This window comes from Egretta garzetta, unplaced genomic scaffold (genome assembly GCF_000687185.1).
Source record: "Egretta garzetta isolate BGI_Z169 unplaced genomic scaffold, ASM68718v1 scaffold108, whole genome shotgun sequence".
NCBI classification, from domain to species: Eukaryota; Metazoa; Chordata; class Aves; order Pelecaniformes; family Ardeidae; genus Egretta; species Egretta garzetta.
In genome coordinates this window covers 5,215,596-5,238,937 of record NW_009260614.1, presented here as the reverse complement: position 1 = coordinate 5,238,937, position 23,342 = coordinate 5,215,596, and the positions used below count along the sequence as shown (strand labels likewise).

At 38.3% G+C, this 23,342-nt stretch overlaps 1 protein-coding gene across 5 annotated transcripts in view; it reads left to right on the top strand.

Moving 5' to 3' along the window:
- RABEP1 (rabaptin, RAB GTPase binding effector protein 1) overlaps positions 1-23,342 on the top strand; it is a 48,697-nt gene that overhangs the window by 7,210 nt on the left and 18,145 nt on the right. For 4 of the 5 annotated variants that reach the window (XM_035900591.1, XM_035900590.1, XM_035900588.1 and 1 more), the window contains exons 2-8: positions 7,902-8,030; positions 10,181-10,384; positions 11,646-11,806; positions 17,807-17,926; positions 20,867-21,002; positions 21,760-21,938; positions 23,078-23,203. In XM_035900591.1, coding sequence (XP_035756484.1) covers positions 7,902-8,030; positions 10,181-10,384; positions 11,646-11,806; positions 17,807-17,926; positions 20,867-21,002; positions 21,760-21,938; positions 23,078-23,203 — 1,055 coding nt within the window. Of the gene's footprint in view, positions 1-7,901; positions 8,031-10,180; positions 10,385-11,645; positions 11,807-17,806; positions 17,927-20,866; positions 21,003-21,759; positions 21,939-22,067; positions 22,125-23,077; positions 23,204-23,342 lie in introns of all 5 variants that reach the window. The other variant, XM_035900589.1, reaches the window with a different exon arrangement.

The window sequence follows — 23,342 nt, the reverse complement described above, 5'->3', positions numbered from 1 at the left end:
GACAGCACAAGCTGCGAACCCTTTTAGAGAAATTTGACCAATACTCGGATACTTAACCTTCGCTGAGTTCTGTGCTGCCATCACCGTGCTCTTGTTTGCTCAAGCAGTGACTGGTTTGAGTAAATGTACACAGCCTGTAGAGTAAATAGACCCTTCGTAAACCCAAGAAGTCATTGAGCTTTTTTCCTGCAGTCTTTTTTTAAAATGGATCCTCTTGTAAAGAGTGGTTATAAAAATGAAAAATTGTTAAAGCCGGGGGAATAAGATACAAGCACTGAGAGAGTAGGGGAAATGCTGATGATTATGATGAGATTGGTAACTCGGTTGTCTCCATTTTGCGTTGCTATAGATGAATTTGAAGTGTCTGTGTTCACCAGACTGTAGCTTGCCATTGCCTTTTGAGATACTGATATGCATTCAACCTTACCAACACTGTGTTTCTGAGAAAATTCACTGCTGGTAGCAGCAGGATGCAGCCAAAATGCTTTCTCTAGGATCCCATCTATTGGGATTGTCCGGCTGACTTTTCCAACACTGATTCATCTATTGCTGCCCTATTTAAGTTATCACTGAATTGATGAGGCAGAAAGCATGGTTGATTCTCTTGAAGAAATGCTGACAAATAGTGTTTTCCTGAAATTTTGAGGGATTGTTCTCCCCACCTGCCAAAACCTCAATGGCAGAAATCAAATAGAGTAAAAACCAATAATGGCAAAACCCCTCGCACATCGAGTTGAAACTTCCATGGAGAAAATTAAGTGTATGGACAAAACTGAGAGGTCTGGTGGCAATGCTAGTTAAACGGTGAAGGAAAGAACCAGCTACTATGATAAGGGATGTAGGAAAAGCCAGGCTATAATAATGGGGGGTAGGGGACTGTCGTTGGGAAGAAATGGTGCTTCTAGCAAATGAAAGATAAATTGCTGGAAAAAAAATTCAAGTCCGCTTCTGTTAACACGGACGTATGTGTTTAACTGCATTCATGTGATACTTGATGTGAGTGAACACTGTTCCATTGCAGTCTAATTTAAATAATGTTTAACTAAGCATAAATTTAAAACTAGACTTAAGTTACCTGGGGCCAGAATGACTAAATGTGTAAAAGAGGTGAGGAGCATTACTCATCACGTGCAGTAGGCTTACCAGAACTCTGATTCCCTTTACTGGGCTCAAATGGAGTATCAGGGATTGGAGATTTGGACCCCAGAACAACAACTGCCTGGGTTTGTGTCCAAGAAAGAAGACAAGGGAGGCAATAACAAAGCAAGGAAGTAGTTAACATGTGAGCACCATGAAAAGGGAGAAAAATTGGGAAGTGGAAGTGGAAAAAATGGGGAAGGAGAAACAGTATGCTGGCCTTTTTCCTTGTAATTCTGCAAGAAGATGTTTGCTGTATAAGCAACTTTGAGGAAGATTTCAGTAAAAATGGCTGCACATCAAAGATACAGGGCAATACATTGTCTTACTAATAAGTACTAAGTGACATTTCTGGTAATCAGTGCTTGACCTGAACCTGGAAATGCTCTTGTGTTCATTTGCCTGCTGTACGTTTCTGCATCAGTTTAAAGCAGCAGCACCAGATGTGGCTTTGGTGCTGATCTTGAATAGTGCTTCATAGTGAATAGCAGCTGCCCCAGCTGGTGAAAGCAGGAACAAGATCTTCAGAGATGATGCACCTGTGCAATGCAAGCAGCTCATGTAAAATGCCATGAAGATGGTCATGTAAACAGCTATGCAAGTTTTTACAGTATTGTGTCAAATACTACGTAGTTGTTATTGTGTATAGCTATTCAACTGTGCAGGATTAATTAAGCCATTTAAAGGACCCTTGTTTTCTCTTCCCTTTGTTTTCATTCTCTTCTCGATTGTATTATAGAAAAGAATCTTCCCATTTATTCAAACATGTCTATTTCTTTAGATTTTAATTATTTTAATTTGGTGGTAGCTTTTTTTTTTCTCAGATCCTTAATGTAGCATGTCATACAGCTTTTAACATAATAAGGAAAATAAAAGAGTAGGAGTAGGCACTGCTGAGACTGAGTTACAGCGGAAAGGTGTGTTTCAGTCATTCAACTGCAATGAAAAAGTAATATTACTTTCAAACTTTAATAGTATATTGCAAACTTCCACTTGATGTTAATATATTATTTATAATGTGGTTAGATGTTTGTAACATGCAGTGCTCTGTTGAATATTTTTGATCCTGCAATTATTGATTTACTGCAATAAGTAAAAAGATACTGTAACAGATATGGTGCAGCAAGGCTCAATTCTGCATCAAAAGGGCTATCTGCATTTGTCAGCAACACCGAGTTTTTATGGATATAGCATTAAATTTGTACTGGATTGTTTGCTTGCGAATATTTAGTCAATAGAGAACAAATTGTGGATGTCAAATAACTGTCAATACAATAAACTAGAAATTGGTCGATGAATGCAACAATGTCTGAAAGCCAAGCTGCTCAAAATGGGGAACTGCCCAGGAGTTACTTGTGCAGAACTACTTACTGGTGGTAACATTGGCAAGCAACGGCATGCCTTCCCTCGCACAGCTGCGGGTTGGTGTCTGGAGTTTTTTGGTTTGTTTTGTTTTTTAATTTTTTTTTCTTTCTGTTGCTTAGTTATCATCATTGCATGCAGTGCAGTACTCTGGAAAGGAGAGCTGTGACAATCCAGAGGCATTTGTTGCCACTCTAAAAGTGAAGGTGGCAAGTGAATAGTCTGGGGCAATTCTCTGTCCTCAAATAAAACCAGAAAAGTCTCTGCTGACCAGTAAGCTTTAGCCAGTTGTTTAGGGAAATAAAATGCTTGATGCTTCCAAATGCAAGTTTGAGAAAAGCAAATAATTATTTTCTTCCTTTTTTTTTCTTCAGTTTGGTTTGCTGCTGCTGAGTATCTGTGTGTGAGGGCAAACTTTGTTCCTTGAAAATCAAGCAACCTCTATTTCATAAGTCAGGAATTGTTTCTGTTCAATGGGCTTGTTAAAAGAACCATAATCTATTCCTTTACTTCTGGGTACCTCTTACAGAACAACTGCATTGGAGTATATTTTAAGGGGGGGTGGGGGTGTCAGGTTTGCTGGGTTTTGGGGTTTTTAAAAATCCTGTTTGAAGAAAATAAAAGCTTTTTGCAGTCTAAATAATGTGTCCTGGTGGCAGACTCCTAGATTAAAAATTTATATAGTAATATAATTGTGGCTCCAATATGATAGATGAAAATTACTTCTCCAAGAAAATAATCATGAAGAAAAATGGGTGGCCATATAATTTTATTTTTCCATACTTCTGCCTCAAGCATAAGATACAGGAAAATAAAGAGGTGGAAAATGACAGAAGAATGACAGAAGTGACTTGTGTTTTGTTTCCAAAAACTTTATTGTATGTATAGGGTTTTTCCTGATCTGTTTTTCAGTTTTCAGCTGTGTCGGACTGAACCCTTGATGTCATGTTTGACACTTTAAATATCAGGTAGAAAGCTTTGTGGCATTAATTTTATAAATAGACCTAGTACTCAAAAATAGTCTTATTGATAATCAGCTTTGTCTGTCTTAGCTCTGGAATGGGCACTACATGTTTGTGTAACTGCAAACTTTGTCATACATAAAATTTAATCCTTTTGGGAGCTGATCTGTGAAGCAGCATTTAAGCAACTAGTCAGTAAGAAATGTGTGTGTGTTCCTGTGTTTTCCTTGAATTGGAATTCTGCTGTGTAGTGGGTCTAAAAGAAAGTTGTAGCTTTCACTAGAGTTTCTCTTGATGTACTCCAGTAGTTTCATGGTTCTGTGAATTGATGACTCTACTCTGAACGGAATTTTGCTGCCCTCCTTTTGGGTTCTTCTACCTGGTTAAGCCACATAATGGCATACATTGTACTTTACTGTAATGTTAAACAGGGAGATGGTGATCCCTGTGTCTGACCTGAAGCATCTCTGCAAAACCCACCTTGTTCATTAGAAACAAAGCTAGTAATTTAATTGGCATGTCTAATTGTGTCATCAGTAGTCTATTTGCCCCAATACTCAGGGGGGAAAACCCCACTATTTACAGCTTATAAATTATTGGCCAAAGGGCCTTCTTGTTTGCTTGTTTGTTTTGCAGTTTGGCGTATCAATTTTAATTTAAATTCTTCTCAGTGCTATTTCAGGAGTTAAGAGATTGGGTCTTCGGGGGTTTGTTTTGTTTCTTAATGAGTTAGGGCTCTAATTAGGGAATTAGGTCTTCCACACTACTGCTCTTATGAAATACAGCGTGTCCCGTGCCTGTTCTGATCTCCTGCGTAACACAAGATCCTGTTTCAGTCGGGTGTAGCTCCACAAGAGCTGACCGTCTATCGGGTGTTGTTGACTGTATACTTCATGGGTGTCGTTAAACATTGATAGCTGCGTTTCGGTGCATAGAAATGGGAGCATAGGGACAGGGGCTCTGGCAAGTTAATGAATGCTGTAACTGCAAAATACATGTTTGGGGATTTTTTTTTTTTTTTTGGTCAGTTTTAAGTTGATAGCCTATGATGGTAAATAGTTTTCTTTTTCAGCTCTGTTACAGACCTGGGGTGACCTGGACCTAAATTCAGAGCAAGAAGTCAGCTATAAATGGCAAAGGCCTAGCTGAAAATCTGCGAATGAGCCCATTTCCTGCCATTGACTTCAGCAGGCTTCCAGGCAGAGTTTAGCCTGTGGTTACCTGCATCTGACAATTCAGATTTGGGTTCATGCTTTCCTTTTGGAAGGTAGAGGATCTGTATGGCCATGGTACAAATCATAGCCCCAGAGAAGCAAGTAGTTTGGCTGAAAATACAGTCATTCATACTTAGAAGGTTAATTGTCCTGATGTCTTAGAAAATAAACCCTTCTTTGCTTTTACTTTTTATGCACATGCGTTTCAGGGGGTTATAGTCCTCAGGTGACTGTCCCCTGTACCACTGCGATGTGGGTAGTGGTGGTGCAGAGAAACTCCTCTCCTGTGGTAAGGGGGGCAAGGTTGGTCCTGAGCCCCAGACATAGTATAGGTGGTAAAACCACTTCAAACTTAGCATCTGAATAAAAAGAATGATGTTAATATACAGTTGCAGTGATGCATGACCTGCAGTTGAGATCTTAAACTGTTCGGTTTTTTGAATGCCTGCAGCTGGTCCTGACAGTGCCCAGAGCTCTGTTGTGGTGGGGGTTGTTTATTTATTTATTACCTTTTTTTATACATAACTGCCAGGCTGTAGAGAAGGGGAATACTGTAAATATTTGAAGTTTAAATGGCGTTTCCTGCTTGGCGACTCTGCCATCCCTCTTTCTATTTGGGCCGGAGCATTTAAAAAGGATGAGTCTGTTGTTCTCCCAGCTTAAAGCAGTGGAAGTTTCTGCTCTTGTGTCCTGTCTCCCTTCCATCCTCAGCAGAAGCAACTCTTGCCTTCGGAAGAAATACAGCTCGGTCACTTTGCACAGCAGCTTTCTCATGGGAGCAGTTGCACAGCTGCTGCTGTCTCTCTGCAAAAGAAAGATGGAAAGGGAAACAAGTAAACAAGGAGTGCTTGAGTCTTCTTTTTTGGGGGTGGGGGGCGGTTTACTGAGGTCTGCGGTTGATTTGTTAACTTTCAGAGTTAGTAATTGTAGAATTAAGCGATTTTTTTGTATGGTCTTCAGAACAGTGTAAGGTGAGTGATGTCGAGATTCCTCCTTGGTTGGTTTTGAACGTATGCGTGTGGCTTTGGGCCTCTGGCCGGTAACTGCAGCTGCAGAGCTGCCTGGCTGGACCTGCAGGCTTCAGCGACCTGCCCCTAACCGCAGCATGCGGCTCACTTAGGCTTTAGTGCCTCTAATAGTTTCCTTTCAAAAGCTGAAACTGTGAGAGCAAAACCACCTCCTTAGAGCCCGGCATCGCTTTTCATTCCTCAGAGGTGTGAAGCCGGCGTTGCAGCAGCGGGCTGCGGGGGCCCTGGCCTGGCCAGCGAGCGAGCTGCTCTGCCCCCGGGCTGCGGGAAGCAGCTTTGCTGGCAGCATCGCCCTCTCTCAGAAGTCGGGGGGAGTGGAAATGTAGGCAAGCCCTTTTCCTTTGGAAGGCTTCAGCAAGAGATCAAAGGCAACTCTTTAGCCTTGAGAAGCGTTTTTGCTACCTGGGCCTGGCTCCATGTGTGCTATTTCTTTCCTGGTTTTGATCCAGCCACTCTCCAGACTCACTTGAAGCTTTGCTCTGGGTGTGTTGTCTTTGCTACAGTTCCCTTTCATTTTCTGGAGAACACTCCTGTGCAGTTGGCTCTGCACTATCCAGGTAGGGGTTGCTGGCCAGCAAAACTGAGGTGTTGATAATTACGGTGGTAAAAAGACAAAATGAGGATTTAAATAGAAAAGCAACATTAATATTTCTTCACTCGTGTATCTACTTATACCTTTTACCTGATACAGAGTTGAACAGGTTAAGTTCTGTATTTTTTAACACCCTAAGCCCTCATAACCAGCAATCAGTAAAACATACCCATGCTTTGAAAAGGTCCTTTTGTTTGTGTCTGCTCTTACTCTAAGTCATCTGGTACTAAAAATAAATGTAACTCACCCAATCTCAATGGCATTGACCATCCAGTGTTTTACCACTCTGAGCTCTAGATCTGATTCCATGTGTAAGTCTGAATGTTTGATGCTGAAGTCGTGTAGCCTTTGTGCTATGTTTTCACTACTTGCTTTTAGTAGAAAGCATGTTGGGTGTGATATGTAAACACTTCTGATGGATCAATATTTTCTATATCTAGGCTGTCCTATATAGAGGCTATAACTGAAAGGAAGTGATTCAGCTTTGCACGACAGGGTTGGAACGTGTCCATAAAATGCTTTTGCAGAACAGGTAGAGAATTGTGTAGTGGAACATTATTTGCTCAGTGCATTGCAGCATGAAGGTGGGTTTTGTTCTAGTTCATCTTTTGTTTCTGTTTCGTGTTCGAATTCCAAGGCGTGATATATAAGACTGGCACCTAAACCAGGTGCAATGAAGTTAATAGTGCACATGAAGATCAGTATTACAGGGTCAGTGGTTGTGAGGGCTCTGTATAGCATCATACAGTGGTATTGTATGGGTTTTTTCAATAATAACCACATTGTAACAATCTTCAGGTGTCTTGTGGACTTCCTGCTGTTCCCTCTTTTGTTGTAACACCAGATCAATTGCTAATGTGGTAAATACTGAAAAATAGTGTGAGGTATGTGTGCCCTTGAGGATTTTTACCTGCTGGAAATGAGGGGAGTTTTATCTTAGGATCAGTTATTTCTCCATAGGTTGTGGTCATCTTCTGGCAAACTTCTCTGAGTAGAGTCTGAGAAAGCTTCTTTTGGTAAACGTGCAGAACTGAGGACAGGAAAGATAACAGCATCTAATTTTTAGCTTATGGGGTTTTCTGTGCTGTCTTCTTCCCTAATTGTTAGCTGAGCAGCTGTCACTTTGTTTTCTTTGACCTCAGCCTTTGAGAACTTGGTGCTTTGTTGTTCAGCCCTCATGCACTGTTCCTGTGCCTGATGACTAAATTCCCAGTGTTTTGGAAAGAAGCACCAATAGAAATAGTTCTGGCACTGGGGTTTGGTTGGGTTTGTTTTGTTTTTGTTTTTTTTTTTTCTATTTCTTCCTTTATCGTGTATACAAAATTATGGTTTTCTTTGGGGGATGGATTGTTTTGTACAGAATTCCCCACCACATGCACCTCTAGTGCTGCAAAGATGTCTTACTACAATTTGGTGCTACAGCCTAAGAAAATATATCTTCCCTTGTTGCTTAGAGGATTCTGACTAGCTGTCCTGATGTGTCATGGGGCTACAGCTGAGCTAATGAATAAAGATATTTTGAAAAGAATAAGCCCCAAACCTCAAAGTTGCAGAATGAGATGCCTTAACTGTTAGTGATGTACCTTATATTCTGTTTTATTTTTAGTTGCTCTTCTGCAACGGGTAGCAGAATTGGAAAAGGTCAATGCAGAATTTCTGCGCACAAAGCAGCAACTTGAACAAGAATTTAATCAAAAGAGAGCAAAATTTAAGGAGTTATACTTGGCTAAGGAAGGTAAGTTCTCAATTCTCTGCATTATTCTAAAGTTTAATTAAACTTGAGCTTCAAATAATCCCTGTATGAAGAATAACAACTGTAATGCCAACTAGTATTCCCCATTTGCCTATGCACACCACATACTTTTTTTTTGTTGTTTTGGGGTTTTTTTTAGTTAGTTAAGGATAATTAGGATTTAAGGGATTTTTTTCTTCCAGTACTGGGATAGTCAACTGCATATCCAGCATGATTGTTATTTCTGATTTGCCAAAAATGAAACAGTGACAGCAGTCTTTTAAACAAACACATAATAAGAACATAAGAGACAAGCAGAGAGTTAAATTCAATAGGTGGCTATTCAGCTTCCTCGAATGAACTTTTAGAATTAATTTAAAGATTTGCCTGAGTGAATAGGAGTCAGCAGAGCAACTTGATGTACACACAGAAACACCACCACTGAGTTTTAATACTAAAATTCTGAAGTCGAGGTGTGCTCGTTCTCTCTGAACAGCAGCTGATCTGGTAAGTGGAAAGATACAGTCTAGATGGTGTGCTGTTTGTACTTTGTGGCTAGCTTTTTTATGTAGTATTAATTTGTCTTAAATTTCCATCTGAGGTAAAATGTAAGCAGACAAACATTATAAAAGTTTTAATACCAGCCAAGGGCATCTATTTCAATAACACTCTTTGTAGGAAAATTTGAACCATATGAGCTCAAATAGCTGGTGAAGAATTGGGAGAGTAGAGATAGCTGCTGTTCTGAGACCCAAATTGATTTATTTCTAATACTGATGATTTTCCCGTCCTTAAACATATGAAAACAAAGCCAAAAAATAATGCATTAAGACTGCAGCTGCTTGTATAAGCTTATGAGACCAGAAATAAAACAGGCATAATGAAGATCAGATCATACAGAAGACCTATTTCTTTACGTTTCTAGCAGCTGGATGAAAGGAAATTTAAGATACAAGAAACTGCTGATGACATCAGCAATAATTCTCTTTTTTTCAGAACAGAACAGTCAGAAAATAAAAATAAATTGAGGTGAGAAAAAAAAATCCAACTTTCACAGGTACTGAAGTGAAAGGATACCAGAGGAGAATATACAAGCAATTACTTTTTTTGTTTGTTTTTTTAACCCCCCAAAGCTTTTTTCCTCTTCCCTGTTCTCCAAGACCCTTTCCTTAATGGACTGTGGCAGCCCATCCTAGATACTGTACCTAGATACTAGGTAATATAAATGCTACAAGATCTCGGTTTTTTAACACAAGGATTATTGCCATTTTGAGTACCCAATTAGCTCAGTGTTCCATATTTTCTATCAAGGGGCTAAGGTGTTGGGCACCAGGACTGATTAAGCATGTTGGTACTGAGGGAGACAAATGGAGATGGGTTGCTGTTTGTTGTACACTGGCCAGATGTTTCCGCTAAAAGTGATTGCCATTGAAATAGGCTGTGTGGGCATAAAACTGTTTTCTATGTTAGTGCTTTTGGAATGAATTGTATAATATATATCTTCCAGAGCTTTTTGCTTCAGATGAATTGAAAACTCAGGAGGATAATGTGAAATTAGTTTAATTTCTGTTTATAGTTGAAACAACTAGAGAAGTAGTGGATGTTCCATTGAACGTATCCTTTTTTTTAGTAGAAGCTTGGCTTTAGCAAAGCCATGGTAAAGAATAAATTAGGCTGAATAGTTTTCTTATGTGGGCTGCAGGTAGTGGTCACAGAGTGTTTCTGTTCAAGAATGATGAAGTGTTCTATCCAAATTCAGGACCAAGTTAGGGCCAAAAATGGGGGAAGAACTGTCTTCCTGTCTGTTGTTGTTGTCTTTTCCAGATTCATTACCAGAATGAGTTAAATAATAATGAACTAATTGAAAGTACAGTTCACCGTTCAGGTATATTGATTCAAAGGTTATATATGCAGTGTCTGTTTTGTGGTTGTGTCCATGAGAAGATACTTTTTTAACACAAGGCAAGTGCAAGCGAAGTCAAGAAAGACTAAAGATGCCTGCAAACATTTGTTCAGTTGTTAAGGGTAGATGCTTTAATATCAGTGCTTCCTTCACCCCCTTGTTAGAGCACTGTTCTTTGCCCTAGCAACTATGGATACTCTTCAGATTGAATTTATTAATCATGCTAAATGTAAATAATACTTCTTTGCAGAGGACCTGAAAAGACAAAATGCAGTGCTGCAAGCAGCCCAAGATGATCTGGGACAATTGCGGACCCAGCTGATGGAAGCTCATGCTGAAATGGAGAATATCAAAGCTATAGCTACAGTATCTGAGAATACAAAGCAGGAAGCTATCGATGAGGTGAAGAGACAGTGGCAAGAAGAAGTAGCTTCACTACAAGCTATTATGAAAGGTAACAACCAAGCAAGCTACTGCTGCTAAGATCAGACACCTCTTCAGTATGCGTTGAGTGATTTGTGCCTGCTCTTGCACAGAATATGGATAGCTGCTTTTCACGGCTTGGCAAAACTGGGCTACAAAAGTGACGGATGAAGCACAGTTCCTAAAGTTTGTGAAAAGGAGCTTGGCGGTTCTTTTCTGTTAATATGAGGACAGAATTTAGAAGGAATAATGGCAATGGGAACTCCCACATATATGCAAAGCATTTTTGAGGGACTATGAATGTGATACTTCATCCTTCCATAAAGATAAATATAATGCATGTAACTTGACAAGTCTGAGAACAGCTTCAGGCTGACAGCGTGATTCTCTTCTCTCCTTCTCTGTAAACATAGTTCTGCTGTCAGACAGTTAAATGTCCCTCCAGTACTATCCCATGGACTTTCCCCAGACTAGTGACCGAACGTGCTGTTCTGTATCAGTCATAGGTCATTGTTTTTTCTTGATAGTTCTGAGGTATTCTTTGTTATGTTTGCACGTTGCACAGCTGTTGACATTTCTGAGACAAACTACGTGCAAGGAAGAAAATGCAGGAGGTAAATTGGGACCGACTGTTGCTGTAACTGGCTGCTTTCTTAAAGGTTCACAAACACGATCACAGTATCCTGCGCTTGCAGCCTGTTGGCTGTAGGCAGTTTTTCCATCACTTGATTATGCTTTTCCCTCAGAGAACACAAATGTTCATGTATATTGAGTACACAAATTTCTGTTTATGTTCTACATAGATACATGTACCTAGATCAAGGCTCAGTTGTGCCAGCTGGTGTACATGTGTAAACAAAGACAGCTCCTTACCTGAAGGGGAAATATTAATAATAGGGAAATGAAAGCTATGTGAGAAGTTCTGGTTCCTTTGCGTTTTGGAGTAAATAAGTAGGGGTTTGGTAGTTTGTTTGGCTGATGTGCTTGGAGTTACAAAATGGGCTGCTAAATAGGATGTTAGGTATGTACGTTGTTTTGAAATTAGGAGTTACACAGTTTTGGAGACTTGTTTGTTTGTTTTCTAGTGATGGTACAAATTGAGATGCAGTTGCTTTAAATCTTTTGCTTCTGTAGTTGGTTTTGGGTGCAAGAGTCAAAGGGAAGGGAGAGTTCACTGTTGTCCTAGTTTTGATCAATTATGATAAATTGTTGACTGGTTGGAGATGGAGTTCCTAAAGCTCTGCTTTTTTTAACTTACGTTGAGAATAAGCTTTGAAAATACTATTTTATAGAGACTGTTCGTGACTATGAGCTCCAGTATCATCACAGGATGGAGCAAGAGCGAGCTCAGTGGAATCAATACCGAGAAAATGTGGAACGGGAAATAGCAGAGTTAAGAAGGCGATTGTCTGAAGGTCAAGAGGAAGAAAACCTAGAAAATGAAATGAAAAAGGTACGTTGAAATCTAGCTCTTCAGTTTGTGTTTCAAGATATGTTTGTGTTGTTATGCATGAGTTCATTTCTACACCCTGCTGTAAGTCCTCAGAAATACACATAGCCTAGTTCTGCCAACTTTCAGCTCTTTGTTCATGAAGTCATCATGACCTAATCCTGCATTTGAATCCATAAAGGTGTTGTATCTGATTATGTGGATTCAGTAAGAGGATTGCACCTGAGGAGATGGTAAGGTTTGGCCTTCAGCTTGTAAATTCTCTTGTCACAATGTCAAATAAACTTAAGTAAAGCCCCTTGTAGATTTTTCTGGATTGACTGCAGATTTATAAAATTTCCTTTACACTTCTACACCTTCATTCCTTTTCTCAGATCTTATAAACTACTTTTGAGGTTTTTAATGGGCTCTATGTCTAAAATGTCTTCTGTATTTCTTTATGGTAAGCCATGTTTGTGCAACACAGTTCTACTTCCTAGGAAATACAGAATCTTGCTGTCATAAAACAACGGGCTCAAGATGATGAAAGGTTGTTCCCCTGGAGTTGGGAAAAATTTTGTCCTTCAGAGATCTGTGACTTAGAGTTCATAGAAGTAGATTGAGGTGCCTTGTGTTGAGTTTAGATTTATTTTTTTTTTTCCTTTGGTCGCGTTTGAGGATTTGGTGTATTTCTCTTTCAGACAGGAAGGAAATTGAGCCTGTCATAATAGATCACTTGCATTTAAGTGAATTTGTCTTCTCAGCAGGCTTACAGTAGTCTTCAAGGTATTCTAAGACAATTTTAATGTAATAAATGATCCTATATTTGATAAAGGAGTAGACTAACACCTGATAATGTACCACATTGCTGCATTTCCTTGTTTATGCTTGCTGTCAGCAGAAGAAATGCAGTATTGAATATCACAAACGTTCCACATAAGTATTTTACCTATTTTTTACTATCTTTTAGCAAGCAATCAGTATTAGTGTTGCAAAATGGAATTCTTTTTCTGACGCTTGTGAAGAGATTCTAGAACATTGCTAGTTGTAGTTGTGTAATTGCTGTTTGTTATTCAGTGAGACTGCTCTTCGTATAGTCCTGATTTATAAACATGGAAGTCAGAGTAAAGCCTATTTCCCAATGTTGTGACTACAGGATTTCTGCCACTGGAATTTTAAGACACCAGCTGTTTTTAAGAGAAGGTTCTAGCCCTATTAACAGAAAAAAGACTTTGATTGAAGCTGGAAGGAAGGTTCAAAATTGCATCAGTGTGGTGAGTCTTGTAGAAACAATCCAGAAGATGCAGAGTTCATAGCGTAAAAGTCCTGTTAGTGTGTTACCAACAAACTGCCAGTAAGAATTTCAGAAAACAGTCAGTCTGTCTTGACTAAGAGTCTTTCCAGTATTTAAAATCTGAGCACTTACTTTATTTTTTTAATCTGAATGTACTGAGCATGTAACAGTTGGAGTTGCAAGTTGCTTAGATGACAGAGCAGCTCACCTAAACTAAGTGGCTTTCCTATGTGCCAGTTAGCATTTAAGTTTATGGCAGATAAATAACATTTTCAACTATACTCCTTTAAAAAGGAAATAAATACCCCTTGTAGTACTAAAGGAAAAGGTGATGGATGTATTAATCTGTAATAAATATTAGTTTGGAAAGCTTTATAGGCCTGTAAAGCAGAGGAACGTGTACTTTATGTAATATGAGGGGGAGGAGTAAATCTGGTCTTCAGAGTGCAGCTTGAAATAACTGTTTGAACTGCTTTGCATGGTTTTTTTAATCTTCTTTGTCATTAAACCTGTGAGGTTTTTCCTCAAGGAGAGTAAGAATTAGATCAAAATTAGAAAAAGGACATTCATTTTACCTAAAAACAAACAAGCAAATCCCAAGCCCACAAAAAGCTGTGTTTGGCTAGCAAAATAATGAATATCCATACATCAGCAGTCGGTGCGAAAGGAGGAATTTTCTTGATCCCTTGGGATGTGCTCTTTGAAGACTTGTGATCAATTCCTCATGCAAAATGGTATTTCCAGCCAACAGTGTTGTATCATCCTCCATCTTTATATGCTCCATCATAAGGATGGATTTATTTTATTTTTAGGCATAAACCTGGGAAGAGTTTTTAAAAAATACCTTCATCTTCTAGCCAGTTCTAACGAATCTCCAAAAATCTCAAAGGAGTAAAAAAAAAAAGAAAAAGAAAGTACTTTGCTCTCTGGGCTTACTGGGTTATAAGTAGGTGCTGCACCAGCACATAATATATCACATTTCTTAAAACTAGAAGAAAACTACTCCATTGTCTAGCAGTCTCAATGAGAGGTGGGGTGAGAAGAATGGACAGAGCAGAGACAAGATTACAAGCCATACGTTTCAGTCCAGGACACTAACGTTCTTGGCTGGATAATACCGCAGTTCAGTTGTGTTCAATTTGGCTATAAAATCCATTTTAAACAACAAAGAAAATCCATGAAATTTAATACTGTGTCCCCATAATTGCTAACGATTATGCTTGTTGTCTGTATACTTTTTCCCTTGAAAGAGATGGAGAGTAGATAACAAACATTGCTCCAAATTCTGTAAATATCTCTTTGAATTATTTATCCTGGTTTGGGAGCACTTGGAGTAGGTGGGTAGTGTTTTGATAAGCGTACTATTTGGAGCTGTATTTACTAGATATCTTTGCTGGAGGTATCCAACTCTAGCCTGCAGACCTGGCGTTTGGCGTTCTTGAGCATCCTCTTGTCAGAAAGAGCATGTCTGGTGGAACACAGGCACAGCTGGGAGCAGCTGTTTTGCTTTTCCATGTAAATTTATTTTGAGTTGCGAAAACTTGCATGTTCTGTGATTCTTTTTTTTTTTGTTGTTATTATTTTTATCATAAAGCAATGATTTCTAAGAAATCTGTGCTGAAAACTGTATTCTATAAATCTCCCTTTTCTGCTCAAAAAATACCTTGTTCTAATGATAAGCGTGCTTACCTAGTGATTAATCTTTCAGAAAACGTATTGGTGACTTATAAAAATATTTCTGTTTTCCTGTTGCTTTGTACTACCAGATAGGTTTTGGTGGTTTTTGTTATCACGGATGCTAAAAGTGATGTAGCCATAGTGGCACGTGCTTGCATGCAAGTTCTCTGCTCAGTAATGGCTGGGCTCACTGTGGACAAGGACTTGGTGGGGATGGGTCTTGCACACTGGCAAAATTCGGCTAGTCCTTTTTATTCAGACCTCATTTTCTATTCTGGTTTTGTGTTGGAGCTGTGATGAATATAAAGACTCTTCTTAGCACAGTTGTGTCAAACTCTGAGTCGCAGAAGTCTGCAGAACAGGTATTTTGCATATAGGGAGAGCAAGAAAGGACAAACCTGTTAGGAAGTGTGCTTATTAGTCAGGAGAGGGGAAATTGGAAGGGGACGGCAATCTGATTTCTGTGACAGAGTTGGCCATAAAATTTGATATACAGTAAGCTGCTTTCATTGGTAATGACACAGAACAGTGCAATAGATGTAGATGAACTTTACATGGTTTACTCCTATTTTAAAGAGAGAGTCTCAAATTATGTCTGTGTGTTTTCACTTGTCCCATTTTTAAGGAACAAATTCAGGTACAGTACGTGCCTGAGATTTCTCCAACCAGGTGTTCTTCTGAAAACATCGATTGGAATAATGGTATATGACATTCAGGATTGCTGTAGCTAGCTGTGAGGCTAGCAGTGCAATGTTTTGTGTGTTGACTTGGACTCGTTTTTAGCATGTTCTCTCTGTGGAGTCATCTTCATGCTGTGGTCTGCAGCTCCCTTGCGGCATGTTTGTCAGCCGCTGTGCTAGAGGGAAGCAGGCTTTGCCGGGGCAGAGCAGCTTGGGTGCTTTATTTTTGATGAATAAATACAAGCTGAGAACATGTAAAACCTCAGTCTTTGACAGTGAAGTTGGTTTGGCAAAAGATTAGAAGGGAACAGACATTTTAATGATCACACCTCTGGAAGAGTCTGAGTAATGCCTTTTAACACAAGGAATGTGATGCTGGGGCACCTCTTGCTGCACGTGACAGTATCTTAATGCAGCATTTTTCAACAGGATAGGTATTCTCATTTTATAATAAGTTTGAGTGGGAACTTTAACCTCAATTTGGGAGTCTCAGTAATTATACTTCACCTTCAAAAGAAGACCCAGTGACCAGCACTCATTTTGTTAGCAGGTATAGGCTATTTTGAGTGTTCAGTTCAGTATCACATGGACCTTTAATACGGATCCTTCCCCCTCCCCTTTTTTTTAATGAAAAATTGGTAATATACTGTACCCATAGTGTCAAACTTCAGCTCTGTTTACCAAGCAATAAAAGCTAGAGTAATTTTTCCCTCATGTGGAATTTGATGCAGTTTTGTCTTTTTAGTTGTTGCTGTTAACCAGTAGTCCTAAAAATGCTGGGCTATCTTTGGTCCATATGAGCTGGCTATAGGTAGCATTAAGTGAATAGAACTGATACAATAAACTAAATATAAAACAGTCTTTGAAGTTGAACTCCTCTCATCTGTTTGAAAAATGTTGCTGAGTTGCTGGCTGCAAGTGATGGGATATGTGTGTATGTGTGACACCGTCACATGTCCCTGGTATTGAATTTGCTGTCATGTGATGTCCCTCACTTTCCTTGTGGACAAACAAACTAGCAGTGGCAAAATGTAGCAGAAGGGAAGGAAACATGAAGAAATTTAGTTTTGTTATATAGAGAGGTTTTTTTAAAGAGCCCAAGGGCCTGGTAGCATTTGGATAATTGACAGGTGTTGCAATATTATTTTGTCTTTTAAGTTTAGAAAGCTTCAGTGGTTAAAAATATTGTCTATTTTTCTTCCTGAAAGTCTTGCTCAGAATATAGTTGTCAATAAGCTTAAGCTCGAAGACCTGCATTCTTGTCTAGATTTAAAACAAGACACGAATATTATCTTTTAGCGGCTGTCTTTGCTGATCAGGTTGGGAGAAGTGTCCTCTTTTGAAACTTCGGCTTTGGGACACAGTTCTCTGCCTTCGCTCCCCTGCTGAATTCCTCCAGTAGTAGATAGAGAACGATGGAGCATTCTGAGCCTTCAAACATAAAACCAACCCCAATTAGGTTGCTTAAATTCTTCGTGACTTGAAGTATTTCACTGTGGTGAATATTTGAGTGTTCTTGCTGTAGTGGAGTCTATGGGAGCTGTTACTTTTGCTTGGAAGGTGTTTAGTGCATCCATGAAGGAAAGCCAGAGCACTTAAGAAATGAGGATGTCAGGGCCACCCTTTGACATATGCAATTCTGCATTTGAACACTGAATGCTATTTCTCATTTTAATTCTCGCTATTTTTATCTGGCTCCTTCTCTTTTTTCCCCTCGTATCAATCTTCTCATTCTGTTGTCCTGCTTTGATCTTTTCAGAACTTCTTTTTGAAAAAAATCATGGTTTTTTTGATAAACTGTATATAGTTTTGAAATATTTAGTACAGTAACACCAAAAACTGCTGCTATGTCAATTTAAAGTTGAAAAATGGTCTTCCAAAACAGAACAAAGCTACACTATGCATTACTGCGCAGATCCTTTTCCTTTAATTTCATGAGTAAGTAAATGAATGGTCAATAACTCACCATGCAGTTCTTTTTTAATCTGTGCGATGTGGCAGCAAGTTGCAAGGCAGTTAAACCTTTAATAACAGAAAAGTGTACATATTTTGAAATGCCTGATCCATAAATTTTCTCCCAAGTATCGAGAATGATAGATTTACTAACATTCTCTTTAAAAGCAGATATTCATGGCCTAATCCACACATGGATTTAAAATTTAGCTGCCTTCTGTGAATGGAATAATATCGGCCTGTTGTCGTAGAGGTGACTGCTGAACTAAATAAATAGCAGTAAGATGACTATTGAAAGTGGAAGTTTACTCAGCTATTTTTATTGGCATAGAGATTTTCTCCAAATGTCTGTGATAACGCCAACTGTTGTGGTGAAAACTATGATAATGTGTTATTCATAATTTATTGCCTTAACTTCAGGCCCAGGAAGATGCTGAGAAGCTGCGTTCAGTTGTGATGCCTATGGAGAAAGAGATTGCAGCCTTAAAGGAGAAATTGACGGGAGCTGAAGAAAAAATAAAAGAGTTAGAAGCATCAAAGGTGAGGTGGAGCTGTAACTGTATCCTAATTTCTGTCTTGCATCATGCTAGTTTGATACACATAAATGAAGTCAAATTTTGTAAGAGAGAAAAAGGTGTATTGTGAAACTCTTCATGCGCAATATATCTTTTCTCCTATAGCTCAGATAACTTGTTTGGCCTATATGTGTTTTCCTGTCTTTCTGTTTTGAGGGTTGAGTTACATGTGTGTGTCATCTGTGCTTAGTTTAAATTGCATGGCTGCAGATCTATTAGAAATAAAAAAGAAAAACCTGTGGAAAAATAGCTGCTTTGTACTGCTCCAACAGCCTGGCCTTTAGATTAATGTGATGGCTTGCAGCTACAGAAAGATCTGCATTTGGCAGAAACCTTTTATCTACTTCCATCCAGTATCTGCTGTATTTCATTTTCTAATCCTGGGCATAAAACTGAGGCAATATCACCAGAATTTTTGTATCTTTAAGCAAACATCAGGTTCATAGAAAGGGATACTGGCCATTGCTGCCAAGAAATCAATGCAAGTGATTTACCCAGCGTTCCTGTATTCCTCAGGTATGCCAGAACCCCTACTGAACTTTTTCAGCATCTGTGAGATAGTTGCATTTAATGTACTGTTCTATACAGAAATTAAGATGTTTTCTGTAACAAATATTTTATCTTGAAAGTCAATTAGGCTGAAATTGCAAAATACCTTACCATTTGGGTGTTTTTAAGACATACAAATAAATACCTTGTCTTCTGGATCACTTGCATTTTCATTTAAATAGATGTTCATCACTTGCTGGAATTCTCTTTCCCCCCTCCCCCGCTTTTAGTCCAACTTGGAGGTCTGCCTGAGGTTTGGGAGAACAGTGTAATTCATTTAAGTCTTAAAAATTTTACTTAGTTGAGAGTCCATACTTGAGTGTTTTCCTTCTTCATGGATTCTTTGTGACTTTCTTTAAAGGTCAAATTTTTGACCTATAAATGTTCCTAGGAATAATAGTTCTCCAGGTAGTTCTGCTTTTTCTCTTGATGCAAATAATACTTCCTTTTCATTGCCAGGCTGAATTTGGCAAAGATGAGGAAATGTGAACCTTCTCTTCTTTCTTGCTTGCTCTCAAAATGCTTTTTTTTGCCTCCTTTTATTTTTTTTTTGCCTCCTTTTATTTTTTTTTTTTGCCTTTTTTATTTTATTTTTTTTTGCTAGTAGTCTCTAACTTTCCTTAGAATTTCTCTGCTGAATTTGGTTATAAAAATCATAGGTCACTCTTGTCTCCTTTTTTCCTTACAGGCAAGGCCTGGGTAAAATTGATAGTGTTCCAGGACCAGGAACTGTGTTGGTTTCCCTGCCAGTCCTCTAAAATCTGAGCATGTTGTTCTATGGGATGAGTAAAACACAAGCACACATCTCTTGGGGGAAAAAAGAGAATAATCATTTTATCCATGTTTCTAATTTATTGAGGGGTTGTTTTTAAAGAATTCTCACTTTGGTTGGTGATTCTTACCAAAGAAAATAATGTAGGCCCTTAATTCTTCCCTGTGGTTGATTCCACTTCATTCTTCCTTTTGTCTGAAGTTGCTGGTAGTCCTGTTTTAAGTCACCTTTTCAGCCTAATGGCAAAGAATTGTTATTTTGTATCTGGCAAGGAGAAGTTTAAGTACAAACTTTAGAAGTTGTTAAAGTGCTTTAATCTACAGCACTATAAATATGCAAGATATTATTTATGTGATTTCTATTACTAGACTGAGCGATACCTTTGCTTTTATGTTGGTTGTGATGAAATCCCTCAGATCTGCTTGAGCCATGTAATTTTGGTTTTCATTGTCAAGTATTTAGATGGATTAGAGAAACAATGCATTTCTTTTATTTTGGTGGGTTTTTTTGGGGGGGGTTGGGTTGTTTTTTTTTTTTTTTTTTCCCCCTGTTCCATTCTTCCCAAGGGTTATTCTCTGGGAGTGAGATTTTTCCATTTCAATGGCTGGAAGACTTGGTATCCTAGGGCAGGAGAACCTGTCCTTGCCATTGATAACAAGTTAAAGCCAAAGGGCTATCTTGATCTCTGAATTAATATCTGTGACTCATGTACTGTCTTGAGGAAGATGAAGAACAGCTCTGTGTAGCCAATCACGAATTGCCTGAAAGCTTTTGTTTCCTTCAAAATAAAAACTCTTCTGATTCCTAACTCGGCAAACCATAAAACTGAATAGGGCCATAAAGAATTCTTTCGGCCTGTTCCATGCTCCAAGATGGGATCCAGTTATACGTGCATCATGTTTGACAGATGTTTATGTAACCCTATCTTAAAAGGTTCTCACTGGAGATTCTGCAATCTCTGGAGGATGCTTGTTCCAGTTCTTTGTTAGCTTTGCTTTTTAAAAAACAAAAATAGAAAAAAATCCCAATATACTTCTTTAATCTTTCTTACTGTAACTGCTTTTCATTCCACCCTCCATGGACAGATTTTCCTTTCTTTTTGTCACAGCCTTTCATGGCTTGAATGTTTTTGTCTGTCCCCAAGTTTTCTTTCTTTTTAGGTTTACCATCCCTGCCTTAGTTCAATATTGCCTCATAGTTATGTTTTCTGAGTAGGAAACCCAAAACCAAACACAGAATTTAGTTGTTGGTTTATCAGTGCTAATTAAATGATTGGTACCTTGTTTGCTGTTCTTAGCCTCCTTGCTATCTCTGTGCTCAGTGCCGCTGCTGCTGTGATCCAAATGTGGGAACTCTATAAATACACTAATACGTTGGACTTAGCAGAAATTTAATGAGAAATTTATTTAGAAATAAATACAAATACTACTTGCACACTGGTATTTGAGTATTTGTGATTTCTAGAAATAAATTTGTCTTCAGCACCTGTGTGTTGCCCAAACAGGCGATGCTACAACTTCTCAGAAACAGGAAATGCCTGAGTGTTCCTCCACTGAGATGGTGGATTTCCCTCCTTTTATTCAGGTTAAAGAACTGAACCATTATTTGGAAGCTGAGAAGTCATGTAGGACAGACTTGGAGATGTATGTGGCCGTTCTCAACACGCAAAAATCAGTCCTGCAAGAAGATGCAGAGAAGTTACGGAAAGAACTGCATGAAGGTACCTATCTAATAATAATCCTTTTGACTCTCTTACACTAAGGATGCAAAAACCAACACAGCTATTACTCCTTTTCTGATTTCTTATTTGAATTGGATTTCAAGAAATTGGGTGGGAGAGAAGCAGTACTATTAAATGTGAAAGCCCTCAAAATGTTTACAGAAGAGTTGAATGTGGAGTTTTTTTATGATGGAGAAAAACAACAGAGCCATTCATTCTCTCAAGGAATGCTATTGAAATTCTGCTAAGTTCTTATAGTATTGCAAGCTTCCTTCTTATTAAAGTGATTTTACTGGTGTCTTTTATTTGTGTACAATTACGAGCATTATTTCCGTAATGTATTGACATGTCTCCCTGTGGTATGTCAATTCTGAATGCCTGGTGGTGGAATGGATGTGTAAATGTGCATGCATGCCAGTACAGCATGGAATCACTGTAGAGGAATGAAAAATGGAACAGTCTGTTGACATAAATAGGGACATAGAAGACAGTTTTTTTAAACCAGCACTAAGAATTCATGAATGAAGTTAAGGCATTAGTCTTCTAATTGGGAAATCTTAAACTGTCAGTAATGCGTGCGTAATCGCAAGCCAGGTTTGGGAATTAAGAAAATGTCTTATTTCCTCCTAAACAGTTGTTGAACAAAGCCTGACTGTTTTTGATTAGAACAATAATTACTCTGTTTGTGAAAATGCATCTCTCTGGAAAAGAGGTGAAAAAATTCTGATTCGGAACCATTCTTTCTCTTTTTGAATAGTCTGCCATCTTTTAGAGCAAGAGCGACAACAGCACAACCAGTTGAAACACACATGGCAAAAAGCCAATGACCAGTTCTTGGAGTCTCAACGTTTGCTGATGAGGGACATGCAATGTATGGAAATTGTTCTGACCTCTGAGCAGCTCCGACAAGTTGAAGAACTGAAAAAAAAGGATCAGGTTACTTGCTGCTTTCCTCTCAATTTTTTTTTTTTTTTTTTTTAATTCCTGTAGATTTAATGTGGTATAAAAGGTATGGAAATCTTGGAGTCTCAACGTTTGCTGATGAGGGACATGCAATGTATGGAAATTGTTCTGACCTCTGAGCAGCTCCGACAAGTTGAAGAACTGAAAAAAAAGGATCAGGTTACTTGCTGCTTTCCAATTTTTTTTTTTTTTTTTTTTTAATTCCTGTAGATTTAATGTGGTATAACAGGTATGGAAATCACATGTTGGAGACAAGCTGTTTAAGTGTGTTGGTATTTCAAAAAATGAGAGCTGACAGTTTTAATAGAAATTTTCCATTTGAATGACAGCCGCCAGTTACAACAGAAGCTTTCCATTTGTGCAAATATTTTAATATTAATGTATATAGTAACTTTAAAAGTAATATTGCCAATGTCATTAAATTAAAAGGTAGTAATATCCAGAAGTTAATCTTGGAGGAAGAAACAGTCATCTGTGATGCAAAACATCTGGACTAAGGACGTTAGGATAACAAGTTTCACTTCTTTCTAGGTTTTTCCAATACAATACCTAGCTCAGGCATAAATTAAGGGTTTATTTTAAATTAGCTTATGCAAACGATTTTGTACATGCTTTATGACTTAGTGTTCTATGATGTCTGTCTTTTCTTTTTCTATATGTTATATTCCTTTGTTTAGAATGATCAAGGCACTTGTTTTCACATTTTGTTTTAATGTTCATGTTTGTATAATGGCTGTTAATGGGGCAAGTATGTTATCAGGTTCTACACAACAGCCAGTGTAACAGTTATTTTTGTTACTTATTTGGTAATCCCTATAATAAGAATTTTGATCTAGGTAATGTGTCCTTTGAATAAAATTATTCTAGAACATGAATTGGCTACTAAACGTGAAAAGTAAGTTTTTTTTTAAGTTGGTTTGCGTGCCTTGTGAAATGAACACTAGGTTTTTAACTAAAAGAATCCTTATGTGATAAATACTGTGTTTTTAACCAAAATAATCTCTTTCAGTGCCTTCTTCATAGCTTAGTTTATCATGAACACTAACATCATGACTACTACGGCAAAATTGAATCCTGCTTATATGTGTTCTCTATTGACCAATGATTTCTAGGAAGAAGATGATCAGCAAAGGCTTAGCAAGAGAAAGGAACAGAAGCAAAAAGATTCAGATGATGAAATGAAAGCTTCATGTTCTCTAGCCCCTGAGGAAACCCTTACCCAGCTCTCTAATGAAGAGGTAAAACAACTGGATAGTTCAAAGCAACTTTGAGCACTCGTGCATTCCTCAGGGTGTTGATTACAAATACAAATGCAAACTTAGTGCCCTTTATTCTCTGTAGCTTATAATTCTTACTAAGCAATGAAAGATCTTTGGA